Raw genomic sequence first — 16,870 nt, forward strand, 5'->3', positions numbered from 1 at the left:
CAGTGTGTATTTAAGCCTTCAGTTTCCATTTGTTTCTTGTCGCGTCGTTGATGTTGTGTGCCCGTGTGTTCCTGTGCTCCCTGTGGTTCCCCTTCGTCTCCCTTCTGAACGGTTTTTGTATTGTTTTTCCCTACTTTAATAAATGCCTTTAAGTTATGCCCATCTCCGGAGTCCTGCATGTTTGTCCTTCCTCGTCCGTTTCCTCCCCGGCCATGACAGAAGTCTTTTATTTAATTCATACAATTTGAACCAGTGCTGTGATTCAAGACTTCTGTCTTCATTTACAGTAAACATATTTTTGTCTGCAGGCTTTTGAGCAATTAACTTGCATCTTATTGGTGGCTCAGATAAAAAGAAAAGAGCAAATTAAGGATAAGGCAACACATGCCTTTAAATGTTTTACTATTGTAGCTGTTGCGGCTTTCTTTTGTCAGCAATACAAATTTGTACAACTAAACATTTTGGCTGCTCTGTATTTACCAACAAACTGAAATAAACACAATGCCAACAAGGAAAAAGCTGTCTTATAAAGACAGAAAATTTTCGTGACATGATAGAATAAAACTCCTGCTTAAGCCGTTACGTTTCATTCTTGGAATTTACCTGTTTACAGTTGCAGCCAATAAACTGTAGCATAAAAAAGCTTAATAATACAGTGTAGAACTATCAACAAAAAATGTCCATCAATGCAAACTGTTTTGGGGGGTTTGATGGGATTAGGTGCATACAAATTTTACATACAGAGAATATTGTTTTTGTCATATTGCTTGTCATAGTATATAGTTTGTACTGGAATATTGCTTTTGGTATGCATGCAGTACTACATGCTTATATAACAGTCAGCAGTTAAACAGACATTATTATGGTACATTGCAACCGAGTCAAAGCAATACTTTGGCAAGTCATATAGAGTAGGTCTACATTCTTATTTGTGTACATATTTGTAAATTCTAGCATATTCAGGCTTATAAGGCTTTAAGACATACTGGGGAAAGACATTTTATTCTTATAAATATACAGTGTCGTTCCATTCATGTTTATCCTCAGCTTCCATATATTTTGCTTCCCTCTTGCAGGTTTCCATATTTTCCCTGTTGATCTTTGCTTCCATGCAGGCTCTTGGCGTAGCTTGACCTCCAGTCCCTTTCAAAAACAGCTTTGACTTGCTCCAGGATTGTCATTTCTCTGTCTTCAGTGCTATCTGTCATTTTGACCACTAATCCAACTCCTGCATTAAAGACAAAATCACTGCCAACCCAGTCATGGTTCCCTGTGGGCAACAAAGAAAGCAATGTCAGATAGTTCCTGTAACAGTTATTAAAGCTTTAGATCCATTGGTGTATCTTGAATCTTCATATGTGTGTGCAAGTGTTTATACCGCTTGGTTCTTGTGTGTCTTTGGATGAATTAAATATAGCACTGCTTGTTTAATTTAGCAATCTTGGTTAAAAGAAAAGTTCTCTCCTGGACTGTTTCTTGGACATGAACAGTGACTTGCTCACAAACATGTCTGTGATGACTTGACTTCCCATAACTCTGACCTGCAAGCTGGCCAGCAAGGGATGACCCGGCCGTGTATGAGACCGTTTGTGGTTGTGACTGAAAGAACGCAACACAAACTCTTTATTTCTCTCCCATATTGCACTTGTCCTGTCTATCAATACATCTGTCACAGACATTTTTCTTTGGTGTTCATGCCGCTGCAAGTTTATGATGATATTATGATTCACTGATCCCAGTGAATCAAAGCCAATAAAACTGTGGCCTATTGTTTTCCCACTGTTTTATTTTTGTACTGAGTAAACAAACACGGTAACATGAGCTTTTATTTCCCTTTGGACCGGCAGGCTAGTTGCCCCCTTTCAATCTTCGTGCCAAGCTATGCTAAGCTAAATGCCTCCTGGCTATAACTAACAACAAAAAGGAAAGTGGTAACAATCTTATTATGTAACTCTTGGCAAGCAAATGACTATAAATACATTTCTCATTATGCTGACTATGGTTTCCCTTTTCCAAACACTCAACTCAGATAATCTCAAACTGGTTTTTTGAACATGACAATGAGTTCACTGTACTCAAGTGGCCTCTACTGTCAAAAGATCTCAATCCAGTACAGCACCTTTCAGATGTGCAGGAACGGGAGATTCACATCATGGATGTGCATCTGACAAATCTTCAGCAACTGTGTGATGCTATCGTGCCAATATGGACTTTGAGGAAAGTTTCTAGCACCTTGTTGAATCGGTGCTACAAAGATTTAAAACAGTTCCGAAGGCAAAAGAAAGTCCAACCAGTACCAGCAAGGTGTGCCTAATGAAGTGGCTGGTGAGTGTATGTATGCTTTTGTTGTCAGAATAAAAACAAGACATGTAAAGATACTTTGAAAACCTGTGCTGCAATAAAAAGTCAAATGCACTGTTATGTATTGCTTACCAATGTAGACAGCATTGTCAGTCACCATGTACTTGTTGTGGTTGAGTCCAAGCTGAATGTCATCCTTTTGCTCCTTGTGAATAAAAAACCTCTGTGAAAAAAAAAGATTTAATAAATGCATGTATAAAGAAGTACAATAAAAACAATAAAAATAAGTGCAGTATGATTAAAAAATATATATGTCCACTGAGTTCACTGTGGTTACTAAACTACAGGTGTAAGTTATTCACTTACCACTTCCAGGGAACAATTGTAAAGCTGAATGCAGAGTGACTTGAGCGAGGTCACAAAATTAAAGGTGAGGGGATGAGTTCTCTTCCAGAAGCTAATGAGCAGACGAACTTTGACTCCTCTTACTACCACAGCTTCTCTGATCACCTCATCAATAGATGACCAATACCTAAGAATCCAGCTAGTGTTATTATTATGGATAATGCTTTTTAGTCTAAAGACACAGATGCACATAGATATCCACAATTTCAAATGACTATAATCAGGAGATATTATATTTTTTCATTTCTTGGACAATTTATCATGGATTTTGCCCTCTGTTACAGATGCACAGATGCAGTATACACGTGAAAGCTCACCTCATAAATACAGCAATAAAAACAAGGATTTGAATGTCAAGGCACACACACACACACACACACACACACACACACACACACACACACACACACACACACACACACACACACACACACACACACACACACACACCTTGTGACTGAGGTTCCTCTGAAAGTCCTTTTCACCAGAGGGAGGTAGTCTGTCACTGATATGAAGATAAACGTCTTTGCACTCTGTATGACTTCGTAGATGGCATCTACATCTCTGGTGCGATCTTTGGCGCAGAAGAGTTCGGGAGAGGTCTACAGAAAGGAAAGGCAAGTTTGCTCCCCAAATTAGGCAAAGATCACAAAAAAAACTGACAGGTCAAATGTGTGTTTGTTTCAATTCAGCAACACTGAAAAATGAGTATATATGCTTCAGTGTAACATTTCAACAAACAAAAGGCAAGAAAACAACAAAGCACATTTTCACATCCATTTATCATTACTGGAATAAGGGGGCAAAAGATCAAGTTAGAGTTGCCAGCAGGCTTCGACAGTGCGGCTCCTTCAGTTTCCTGTAAGATGATAAATGTCCTAAATGTATATAAGTGTCTTGTCGCTTAGAGACCAAAAAGATTCATTACTATCAAATTAGCCTAACATACTAAGATATTCAGGCTCAAGATGGTATTCAGTGTGTTATTAAGATGACTGATCATTTGCTGTCTGTGCCTGTTATTAGTATGTAATGAAAATCTTATATAGGCATTCGTTACAAGACCAGAGGCAGGGAATTGGTGCCTCAAGAGGAATATGAGCCACTCAAAAATTTATTAGACATATATTTTGTACTTTTTGGTGCAGTTATTTTGGGGATTTTGCGTAGATTTATGCGTGCACTAAATACTGTAACATAACAAAACTGTTACTCACAGACACGTAAGCAGTGGCAGGCGCAGAGTTAAGTTGTAGCTCCAGGGCATCGTTCATCCCGTACAGAGCATTTACTCTCTTTGACCAGATGGAGGGGATGTAGTCCCTTTTGTAGAGCTGCCAGTAAAATGAAAAGACTCGGTGGAGGTCCAGAGCCAGACAGCTGCAGTTATACATCACCACCCCCAGTTCTTTCCTCTGTGGTATGTGAGAAAGAAGTAGGAAGAGGTGATGCAGCAGAAAAGTTAAAGCATTGAGTGTGCCCTGTGCAATTTATAGAAGACATAAAAGAAGTGAAAGGGGCTGACTTCGGGGTAAGAATACTACAAATCTGTGAGAATAAATGATCTTATATTAATTTTCAGATTAAATAAGATAAGAATGAAGAGCAAAATGTACTAATAGACAATATTACAAATTTTAAAGGTATTTAGACAAATGTAAAATTTGAATCCTGGATGTCAGTATGGATATACAACAAATTTCATAGAAATTCATCTATAAGGAAATAAACTATTATTCCAGTCTAATCAAAGTAATTCACCAATTGGCAGTCAAGCAGACTGACACTGCAGTCCACAGAGATGCTAATGTGCATTAAAAAACAACAAAATGAAAGGAGAAGAAGAGACAGTTGTTCTAAATATATTCTTGCCCGGTCATTAACTAGATGGCAGAAACTTTGTTTTGTTTTGTGTTTGTTTATTTTTTTCTATTTTAATGTGCGCCCCAGAAACAAGAAGATAGAGGTTTCATTTTATCACGAAGGGTAAATTTCAGACAGACTTGTCCAGCTTGCAACACACATTCTACACACATCCATGTATGTGGACCCTTCCTTCATTCCTTCTGGTTCCTTGGTTTGCTTACGCTCATTCAGTATACCTTATACCTTTAGCCACTGCTGAAACATCCAAAGTGCCAGGTAATCACTTTAGGTTACGGTATGCTAATGTTTTCTGGTTCCTGCACTATTATGAATTACATGCTAAATGAAAAGTGAAATGCTACTTGTCTTTCTAACCATTACAGACAGCAACCTTAAATCATTCCTGATTTCTGTTGGGAGTGCTGAAATATCTGCATAAAGAAGTGCAAGAGTAAAGTGTGGCTAATCTACACTATGTGTTACTTTTCCATTTTTAATGCAAAGACATTAATTTAATGAATTTATATTGTATGCTTTTATTTAAAAAATACCAAAAGCTGCAGTCAACCTGACCACAACAGACCAGTGAAGCGTATTCATCCTCAGTCCCTTTTTTTTCCCTCTGCACATTCACGTTGATGTTTGCTGTTACCTTGGAGAGTGACCTCCAGTCCATATCAGCGCTCCCGATGTAAATGTGCTTCCGATCTACTATCCAGAATGAGGAATGCAGTCCTCCTCTGGTAAAAGCTGTCATGTTAACAAAACGAACCTCTGCATCTGGACAGTGTGAGGGACAGAAACAGACAGAAAAGGGAGAGAACAAAAAATTTAAAAGAGTGAGATGGAGAAAATTGTGTAAATCCGACAGCTGGCCTTGTACTGTCTGACAGACGTGGGGGGGGTAGCTCAGGCTGGCAGTCTGAAAGGCAACGTCTTTGACTTTGAGGAAACCTGACTGTACATTTTCACATCCATTCAAGTTTTTTTTTTTTTTTTTTTACCTCGATTGTGAAGTATGGCAGATGCATATGGTGGTGGAGCTCCTGGGTGGTGCTGCATGCTGTAAATGCATCTGTTTTCCTCGAGGCAAGTCATTGAAGTTTCATGCAATACCTACAGTGTGGTGCTGCTGTCCTAAAACAGGATGCTCAAAAAATCCCAACCTGTCCCGGATGCTGAGAATCTTGTTATAAACTCTATGGTGTTGGTAGGTGATTTGTTTTTAGAAATATAAATCTCCGTTGCTGTTTGCCACAGTGACACAACAAATTGTCTTTGTGAAATAACAATGTGACAGTCACTCACTGTGTGCTGCCAAGGTCTTCAGTTCAGCTGAGTTTGTCAGACTGTTGGCAATCTTCAGCTTAACCCCACGAGATTTTAGCCTGAGCAGTCTCTGGAACAAAAGCTGACCCTGAGGAAGAAAATGATGTTCTGTATTACTGTAGCGCCGCATCTGAGCAATGGTTCTGCATTTCTCTTAAAAGGGCAATTCTCACTTCATAGCAGGACTAACCTAATTAAAAGGCAATGTACAGATTTACTAGATAAAATAATTGCATTTGCTCTTACAGAACACATGGGAAATGCAATTGGTTCATTGTTCTGCGAGCCCATCTGACATGATTTTGTACCTGTTTGGTACTGTTTGGGATTGTCTCTAGGTCCCAGGAGTTTAAGTCCCAGACAGATGACACCACCTCAACTGAGTGCTTTGCCTGGTCCAACAGTGTGTGAAAACCAGCAGAGAGAGGTAGGTGGGGTCTGCCATCCATGGGGAAGGACAGGTCGTCTGGAATGTTCTCCACAAGTATGATGCTGAAAGAAACATTATGTCAATGTCTTGAGCTTTAAAGAGGAACACAAGGAAAGCCTTTACACAGGGAAAATATATGGGCCCTGCATGTAAACTCTTGTGTAATCAGTAGAGTATTATTTTTTGTATGGATCCCATCATGGCTCTAAACTTTAACAATAAACAGCAAGGAACAAGATCGCACCAGAAATCTCTACCCAAATTAATTAATGAAATAGTGTGAGTAAGTCTTGATTAAGACTATGTAGCAGATAATGGTGAGTTTCTAGAGAATGGAGCTATGACTGAATGCAACCCCTATAATTTCCTTTAATCTTGCAAAATACCATACCGGCAGTTTTTGCTGCAGTTTTCCTCTGTAATTCCATCTTCATCGTCACCCCAAATGTCCACTGATGAGAAGATCAGCGCTGCCAGCACAGCAAGGCAGCAAACAAGGGCAACGATGGCAATGCACTTCTGCTGCGTCTGGAAGGCGAGTTAGAAAAACACACCACACTAACAAATGTCAGACATGAAATTTTATTTTGGGAGTTTTTTTTGAACAAAGTTGCTGCAACTTTTCTGTTTGCTTGTTTGTTTTTTCCATTTGTGCATTGCAGTTAAGGCAAAGCAGTTAAGAGAAATTAATCATTAATTGACACTATCATTAACATTATCATTAATAATAATCAACACTAATGCAATGTGAGGATTTATAATTAATACAACAACTAGGTCTTTGTTTGACAGCCTAAACCCTTGCTTTGTCACCCAGTCTGCTTCAGACTTGAACGCTGTGAAGCAAAAAAATCCCCCAGCTTCAACAATCCCACTTTATTCCACAGAGCAGGACAAGTGAAGTGGAACATACTCCAGCTGACGACAAATTGATACACACCAAAGCCTGACTAGGTATATTGGAAAGTGCAAGTTTTTGCTTCTTCCATACCTCCTACTTTGCTGTCCATGTAACTCCCATCTGAAAAGGGGTTTCATGAGCTCTGTGCCGGGTGGCAGCCAATGTTACATTTATGTTAAGCAATATTGCAGGCAATATCTGTGTGCAAGTGCGCAGTATATGTCTATAGGGGTTGTAATATAATGTCAGTAGAGTGACAGTCCTTAAGTGTGACCAGAGGTAGTAATACTGGAGCCTTGATCCAGCCTGAGGAGTCTTGATTTTCACAGTTTTAAAAGTGCACTTAAGCATTTCTGTTTCGCTTACGACTGCACATTTTCACCATCTCATTCTCTGCCCTGTTTGGCTTTGTTAGCTTGTGAGCTGTCAACATCACATTACATATTCTCTTTTGTTGCATTCTAACAGTCAAATGAATTGCAGTCCACTGATAAGTTTGGTAGCATAAGCAGGCAATTTTTTTTTTTCCTTAGAAAAATAACTAAAACATTTGTGACGTGATTATTTTTTAAAAAAAAGTAAAAACACAATTCAGCACCAAAACATGGAAAAAAACAAACAACAAAAACATGAAAAGCAGGATGTTTGTCGACTCTTCCTCGCTCACTGCCTCAGGCAATGAGGCTGAAAGACAGGTGCTAGCGAAATGCACCTTACACTCCTCTGTTGTCCTCTGAGATCACTGAGCTCTTCGTTACATTTAGCATAACCGAGGACCATGGTTAACTTGTGGATTTGCACATGGCTGCAGAGAAAATGAACAGGACTGATAGCGTGAGACAGTCACTTACAGGAGCCGCTGATGCTCTATGATACAATATTTCCTTCACTGTAAAAGGACAACAGCACATTTAGTACACACATGAAAAAAATAACCTAACATGACAAGAAGTGAATCTCTACACATAAAAGCCAAGAATTCTGATAATTGATAAAATTATTATTCATCAAGCAAATATTTGGTTACTGGTTACAGCTTCTGAAAACACGCAACTGGGAGAAATTTCATTGGGTTTTGGAAATTAGTTTCAGTAATTTATTAAGCTATTTTCTTACTTTTTATAATTTTTGTTACAACATTTACAGCAATCTTTATAATGCTGAAAATCTAACATGTTAATAAATTAAAAAAAAAAACAACCTAAATTTCCAGCTCTTAAACATTAATATTCTCTTATTAAAATGATTTTAAATCAAATGTCTTTTGTAGCCACTGCAATGGATTTCGCAGAGAACAAGACCTCCGGGCTCTGAGAAACTTGGATGGACATTTTATTCACTGTTTTCCATCATTTAAGGACTAAATTATAGATTTATTTATATGAAAAAATAAACTTGTATAATTAAAAACATTTTAAAGAAAGCCTTAAAATTCTTACAGACATATGAGCTTTTAGTTTAAAGTCAGTTTAAAGAGATAAATGAAATTAATTTAATGATTCAGTTAAATCAGTCAGCTCCTGAAACAGTAATGTAAAGGACCCTATAGAAAAAAGCCTAAAATCAACATGCATTACAATCCACACATAGACAAAGAAAGACTAATGTTAATTGTTAAATACAGAAAGAGCTGAAAACATCACCTTTATGGGCTCCTCTGTGGTTGGTCCTGCCATGAGAGCAGCATTCCCTCAAACTACAAGGTGGGAAACAGCAGCTCAGTCACACGTCTTTGCCTGTCTGTCCCACCCAACCCTCAGCCTGTCCAGATCTAATGTCTCCACTCTTGGTTCTTGTCTTCATCTTGCAGGTTCCTCACTGTTCTGAAAGAATGTGTGTGTGAGCATCAGCTTCTGGTCTGTTACGTGTCCTAACATGGTTCTTCTAGCATCTGATTGTGTGTGTGTATGTGTGTATGTGTGTGCTTGTGTGTGAACTGTGTGTGCTGCTCACTCCCTGCTTCACAGTGGAAGTGGTGAGAGAGAAGAGGAAAGACCAACCCCCTCTTGTTCAAAATGGCCAATAAAGAGCCGTACAGTAGCTTTGAGCCCCCCCCTCCCTCCCGACACACACACACCCTACGCTCTCTCTCTCTCTCTCTCCATCCATTTCTATCTGTATTTCCGTCTTTTATCTGCCAAGTGAACAAAACTCATCTGGCAGAAAGCAGTTGGTCTTTGCTTAGAGGGTGCGATGCTGAAACGTGCCATTAGTAAACGTGCTGACAGCTGCAGCAAAACTCCCCAAATCACTCTGAACTCAGTAGGTCAGACATGCCTGCAATCTACACACACACACACACACACACACACACACACACACACACACACACACAGTCAAAAAATCTAGAGCTATTTACAAAAGGCCTACAGCTCCCATTAATAACTGATATAAATGGAAGGTGGTGTAACTGTCTGCTTTAATCCTCACTTTGTTTAAATCACTGTAAATCACTGTTTCAGTTCCAACATAGCTTAAAGCTTTCCTCTTATTATTGCACAGAAGGGCTTCAGTGGGAAAGATGGAAACTGTTTTTTCCCTTCTTTTTATTTGTCCCCCAACTCGTCCCTCACAGATGAATATATGGCTAATGGCAAAAACAACATATGCTGCCAACTGCAGGTAAGCTGCTGCTGTTCATGAGCTCAACAATATATGGGGATGAGAGCTAATATGAGAAACAGCAGGATGCACTACTGTATTAAAGTAAACTTTAAAGATGTTTTTTTTTATATTTGTAGTTTTAAGTTTAACATACCAACAGTTTAATCAGAAAAAAAATCCTTGAAATTTTGGAGAGGTGGCTACTGTATGTTTCCTTCAGGATGAACTGTAATAACTTCAGTGACTGGCTGAATATTTCATGCAGCGCCATCATCAGGTATAAATTTTAATTAAGATATTGGTTAATTGATGACCAAGTACATGCAAAACTCACAACATTTCCATCAGCCTCAGCTGTATCTCAGCTGTGCTAATGAGCAGATGCAGTTGTCTCAGCTCAGTAGTTATGGATGTAGGTTAGTTACATTCTTGGCACAAAAACATTAGCATTTAGCGAAGCCGTAGAGAAGATGTGGGCTGGAGGGCTCTTTGCCACACTGCCTGTCTTGGGCACTGAGGCTGAAAGACAGGCATCTGTGCATGGCTGTGAGCAAATGAATAAGAATGACTGGGTGAGACAGGTCAATCAATTGCACTACTGATACAGTAAGATACAATATTTCCTTAGGTAGCATTTATCAACAAATTCTGTAGGTTGCACGCAGCAAGAAATCCAGACATTGGCAGCATTTTAAAGCTTTGTGGACTGTTTATCAAAAACAAACCCTTCAAAACAAGCAATTTAGAGACTTCAGACTCTCTTTCTTATTGGGCTGTAGAAAATTGTCAGCAGCTATTCCTACAGCCTCATGGAACAAACCCTTTGATGCATTCAGCTGCTGCATTAAATTACACATTTTAAAAGGTCCTGAGAACAAGGCAGTATTTTAATTTGTCTTTCTTAAATACTAATCAATAAACTCTTTCTTCAAAGTTTCAAACGTATTAATCCCCAAAAACGTGTGTGTGTGTGTGTGTGAACTTTGACTAAAAAGACCTATGGAGCCCAGATCTTGTACTACTGGAGCAAAAGCTTAACAGGAAAAACTGCTGTGTCTGTCTAGGATAGGTGCCCTCTGCACGTCACACTGCCTTTGTGAGAGAGACAGAGAGAAAAAAAAGAGAGAGATGAGGTCAACAAAAGTATTTGAGTCACTTCCCGGGAGAGGTGAACGTTCCTAAAGCTGCACATGTGGGGTCAAACAAACATACTTTCAAACCAGGAAAGAAACAAAGTGACATACCAAAGTGGATTTTTACAGTGTTCCTGACCATCACGAGCTCAGACAGAACCACAAAGGACAATTTATAGCTCAACAACAGAGACTCACTGGCAGTCATGACAGAAAACTGTTGACATAAACAATTTACCAACAGCACAGTTATTTCAGTGCTGCAGCTTTGAATACTAATGCATGAAATACCTACCAGTAATTTTTTTTTCTTGTTTCTTGAACAGCTTTAGAAGATTCCCTGCATCTATACCACTGTGATATGAACCCTTTTAGAGCAGTTCTTTATGTAGAGGGGTTCATTGGTCACAGCAGCCTTTACAGTTTATCCACGTTTGACCCCCCCTGTACAGGACATCACTATTAGATAATGAACAGCACTGTTCTCCAACAGAAAGTGAGTACTAGTTTTCATCTTTAAGAGGCACACTGCAACACACTCTCAGACTAAACACACAAAATCAAAATACACTGCTCAAAAAAAGGGACACTTTGTAATAAGATTGAAGCATCAAATCAGTTACATTTCTGGGATATTGATCTGGTCGGTTAAGTAGCAGAGGGAGTTGTTAATCAGTTTCAGCTGCTTTTCACAGGTTCACCCTGAGCACATGTGATCTGGAGGAGCGGTGGAAAATGTTATGGTGCCTGTAATATCATTCAGCATGACTGCTTTGGTGGTGGGTCAGTGATGGTCTGGAAAGGCATATCCATGCAGGTATGCACGGACCTCTACAGGCTAGGCAACTGCGCCCTGACTGCTATTAGGTACTGGGAAGAAATCCTTAGACCCATTGTCAGACCCTTTGCTGGTGCAGTGGATCCTGGGTTCCTCCTGGTGCATGACAGTGCCTGGCTTCATGTGGCAAGAATATGCAGGCAGTTCCTGGAGGATGAAGGAATTGATACCATTGACTGGCCCCACACTCACTTGACCTAAAACCAATAGAGCACCTCTGGGACATTATGTTTGGATCCCTCTGATGCCACCAGGTTGCACCCCAGACTGTCCAGGGGCTCAGTGATGACCTCATCCAGATCTGGGAGGACATCCGTCAACTCATTAGGAGCATGCCCCGACATTATCAGGCATGATTACAAGCACGTGGGGGCCTTAGAAACATCTGAGTACCATTTTGATTTGCTGCAATGAAATTTCAGAAAAATGGACTAGCCTTTTTTTTTCACTTTGATTTTAAGGGTGTCTTTGAATTCAGCCCTCTGTAGATTGATCATTTTCATTTCCATCAAACAATGTGCCATCCTTTCATTCCTAACACATCACCCAGTCCATATCAGTATAGATATCCAGCATGATTTTTCCCCATTGAGAGCTGATGTGTTTTCAAAGAATTATTATCATTTAATTTTTTGAGCAGTGTATAATGATTCTACAGCAGTAAAGGCTTAATGTATGTTTGTGTATGAAAAATGATAATGGTGAAAGAAACTTGGGGTATAAATGGTTCAACTAGCTTTATTGCTTCTATATTACAAATCAGGAACTGGATCTTGATTTTCTTCTTATGCTTTCGCCCTCTATATATTGGGATTACACATTTCAACAACATTTCAGTGATTATATTTCACTATGTATTTACAGCATTTGCTTTTTACACACAATTTAAAAATATTTTACGCCTTTTTAACAGGCAGCCTGTACTGTCCTTTGAGGTTTACATTTATAATTACTGAATATGACATTTTGCCACCTTTTACAAGCGTCACATTAATTAAGGTGACCTTCACTACCATCACAACACACCCCAGTGAGTGCCTGTGAAGAACACTTCAGTGCATAGGTGTTTCACCTTCACACCAAAAGCTCAACAGCAGGTTTTCCATCAGTGAATAGGACATGGCATTTTCTAACATCATAGTCAGGGTGATGTGCTGAGTGAAAACTGACTGGGCACAGCGCCACGGGAGACAGCTGGGCCACATGCCAAAGGGACTGTGGATGGTGTGCAGATAGGGATCCAGAAATGAAAAATGATCCTGTTAGGTTGTCTCGCACTATCAATAATTGTCTGTCCACAGTAGAGCACCGGGTTTACTAGATTAACTTAGCAGTCATTCCAGCAAACTGTTGGCATAAACAATTAACAAAATGAAGGCAATGCAGTAATGCAACTTTGATTATTAATGTACTGAATGTGTACCCGTCTGTTTATTAGGAGTTAATTAGTTAATATGCTTCAGTTAATCTCTTTTGAAGAAATGCTGTCTGCAGGAGGCCTCTGAGGTCACAGCAAACTTTACACTTCTTCCTTTCCTGATTCCCTATACAGGACATAATTTTCATAATGTACAGCACAGTCCTCCAACACAAATTAATAGTCTTCATATTTAAGAGCCACTCAGTGCTTAATGTGGAATAGTACTAGGTATGACAAATTATGATGATTTAAGAACCTCGCAGAGTATATCTTTTAACTTCTTTACTATGAGAATAAAAATTGGATTGCCTACTTTTCCTTGATATTTCTCTTTGATGTAATTGTTTTCTATTTCAGTGACAGTATTTCACTATGTAGTTATGCTGTTATGGCCAGTTTGCAGCAATAGGGACTTGAGATGTACAGAAAAATGTGTTTATACAATTCTGCTGCTTATAAACAATTTAAACAAATAAGGGAAAGTACATTAAGCATATTTCCTTGAATGATAATAAAACACTCAGAAAATGCACACCTTCAACAATCCTGCACAGTGTTTTAAGTATATTAACTGGCTGCTGAAGATCTATTTGGCCTAATTGGATCTAAATCATGTCTGAAAGTTTAGAATTTAAATTCTTGCATCCACAATTGGAGCAGGTTTTGTACAGTGATTAATGGTGCAAGGCTTTAAAATGAGCCAGAATCACTAGAGAGGTTTTCCTTTGCTTATTGCCTAGAATTCTGTGAAAAATGCTACCACATAAAATGGTCAGAGATACGTATTAGATTGAAAGGTCCTGGCAAATGGAAAGGATAATTCTTAATCCTAGCCACCAAGCTGGCAGTTGAGTTGAAGCTGTTAAGATTTTTGTAGGCAATGACCAGGATGGACAGAATTAGAAATCAGTATGTCAGCTCAGGTTCAGCAGTTTGGAGAGAAAATAAGAGAGGCAAAGCTGAGATGGTTTGGACATGTGCAAGAGAGGGATAGTTAATATATTGGGCAAAGGATGTTGATATGAAACTATCAGGCAGGGGAAAAGAGGAAGACCACAGAGGAAGTTTGTGGAAGGTGAAGTAGGACATGTAGGAGGTTGGTGGGATAGGATGAGATGGAGGCAGATGACCTGCTGTGGTGACTCCTAAAGGGAGCTAGAAGAAGAAGAAGAAGAAGAAAAAAAAATTCTATTCTTAAAACTCAGTCTTATGATCCACACAGGTGTATTGTGGCCAGTGCATAACTTGCATTTTCATTTTTTTGGGTTAATTCCTCATTTGAACCTCATCTTTCATCACATGATTTCATCAGTGTGAACTGAAGCTTGAATCTCGTTTGTTGCAGGCAGTACATGGGTTACTGATCTATTGATAACAAAAATAAATGCGCAGAATGTCCAAAGAACCTGAAAGACTCTAAATCTCTGCTTTACAGCTGCAGCTAAATGTGGAAATGCCTGTCACAGTTTCTGACAGCCCAACATCATATGTTCACAGTGTTTATATTTGTCAGTATGATTCCAAAACTAATGACATCAGGCTCATCATCATTTAGTACCACAGATAATCCATGAAGGCAAAGGGAGTAGATGCTCACTTCACACAGAAAGGCCCCTGTTGGCTGGAAGGTTCAAACCAGCAACCTTCTTGCTGTGACGTGACAGTGCTAACCACTGTACTGTGCCACCCTATCCTGATTTAGTTAAAGCAAAAAAATATGATTCCACAGCCAATGTTGTTGTTTTTTATCTTTAAATAAAGTGATTCCACTGGTAGGTAACACAGAAGTATCCTGTACATTTGTCCTTTTTGAGTTTATGTGCCTTTGACTGGTTTGTAGCAGTAATGAAAATGGTAATTAATTTTCATTGGAGGCAACAGACCTCAGCTGCATGCTCCAGTGTTGAAGTAGATGCACCACAGGATTGCAAAGTGAGTGGATTTCCACAGGATGGAGTGAAATGTCCTCTGAACACACAGTGCCTCATTGCATGTTTGACAGTTGCTGAAGTCTTTTTTTCTTCTAGCTGGTTCTACAGAATTACTATATTCATGTGAATGCATGGTCCTAGATTTCCAGAATACAAAATCCTAGTATCCTAATCATTGTTGTTAGTTTCCCATTTCATTTGCTGAATGTTTACAAATACAATTTAGTTTTTTTAATAAATTACCAAGATTCAACTTCACCCCCTTCACCGATGTTTGAGAGATTCTTGCTCACCTGTTCCAGCTTTTCTTTGCGTCGCAGGAAGATGGATGCAGAGTAGCCCTGCTGCTGGACAGCGCTGTAGCTGCTGCTTTTCAGTTGGGGCACACAGGGCAGTAGTACTGGGGGAGCCTCGTCCTGCTCCCTTGACCTTGGATCATCTGACAGTTCCATTGATGACCCGCTGCTGCTGCTGTCTGCTGGGGTGCAGGGATGCTCTGAAGTACATGCACACTCACACACATAAGCACACACACAGAGACTTACAGTTAAGTACACACAGAGATGCTGTCACTCCTGTCTTCCCCCCTTTTTTTCAATCTATCTTTCAGAAGCTGAATCAGCCAATTTTGCTCTCTGTGGTGTCTGAGCTACAGTTTGTTCCCTGACTGTTTATAGCCCGAGCACCAATGTCTCCTCATTCTCCCCACCAACTGGGGAGGGTGTGTCTTTGTGTGTCTGTGTACGGTTGTAGTACAGTCTCCTAGGCATGATGGGAGGGGCAGACATAGGCTTCTGTCGGCTTATGAACAGGGCGGAGGTGCAATAAGAGCAGCTGCATGGCTGTACTGGACAAGACAGAAAGCAAGTGAAGGAGACTAATCTGATTGAGAAGTGTGAGTTGACTGTGATACATGAAGACCCGTACACACTCTTTCACATACACACATTTGTATGAAATCTAATTTCTGCCATTTGCACCTCACATACGGATACTGATACTGGCAGAGACAGAATGTCCTAAGGCATCCTAACCTCACCTTAAGAAACCTTTTGCGCAGGAACATATGCCAGGGGAGCACACATACACACACAAAGATTTTTATTGCCACTGCAGTTTACGTTGTGAATACAAAAAGGTTGCTGGTGTAAAAAGAAAAACTGACTTGGCCTTGACCTACTTCACAACACAAGTAACCCTGTGCCTACTGTGTTCGTAGTACCACAGTAATCTTTTAAATTCATTACCGTATAGGTTATTTCAAATTGATAGCTCCAATTGTTTTTAAAAAATAAGTTGGGAAATAAGTTTAATGTTTTTTCTTTAAACTGAAAGTTAGTTAGATGATTTTTAACACTGACATGATGATTATAATATCAGCCAGGTTGAAACTAGCATGGCAAACAGGCCCAGCAGAGGATGTACTTCCTGCGGCAGTTGAAGAAATTCAACTTGCCAGTAAGGACCATGGTGCAGTTCTATACTGCCATCATTGAGTCCATCCTCACCTCCTCCATCACTGTGTGGTACGCTGGAGCCACCACTAGGGACAAACAGAGACTGCAGCGCATTGTGCACTCTGCTGAGAAGGTGATTGGCTGTAACCTCCCATCTCTCCAGGACCTGTACACCTCCAGGACACTGGGGCGTGCAGGTCGGATCACAGCCGACCACTCTCACCCTGGGCACAGACTTTTTGACCCTCTCCCCTC

General features: G+C 39.7%; 1 protein-coding gene across 1 annotated transcript; it reads right to left on the bottom strand.

The window, feature by feature from the left end:
• Window positions 1-426: 426 nt before the first annotated feature.
• Window positions 427-15,682, bottom strand: LOC115784324 (inactive phospholipase D5-like). Its single transcript, XM_030735513.1, is given in 11 exon segments — window positions 427-1,060; window positions 1,062-1,270; window positions 2,434-2,524; window positions 2,668-2,833; window positions 3,157-3,308; window positions 3,924-4,121; window positions 5,225-5,352; window positions 5,881-5,989; window positions 6,210-6,393; window positions 6,723-6,859; window positions 15,452-15,682. Coding segments are annotated over 11 exon segments (1,587 nt in total). The 5' UTR covers window positions 15,611-15,682; the 3' UTR covers window positions 427-1,006.
• Window positions 15,683-16,870: the final 1,188 nt, after the last annotated feature.

This window comes from Archocentrus centrarchus, chromosome 1, assembly GCF_007364275.1.
Source record: "Archocentrus centrarchus isolate MPI-CPG fArcCen1 chromosome 1, fArcCen1, whole genome shotgun sequence".
Classification (NCBI taxonomy): domain Eukaryota; kingdom Metazoa; phylum Chordata; class Actinopteri; order Cichliformes; family Cichlidae; genus Archocentrus; species Archocentrus centrarchus.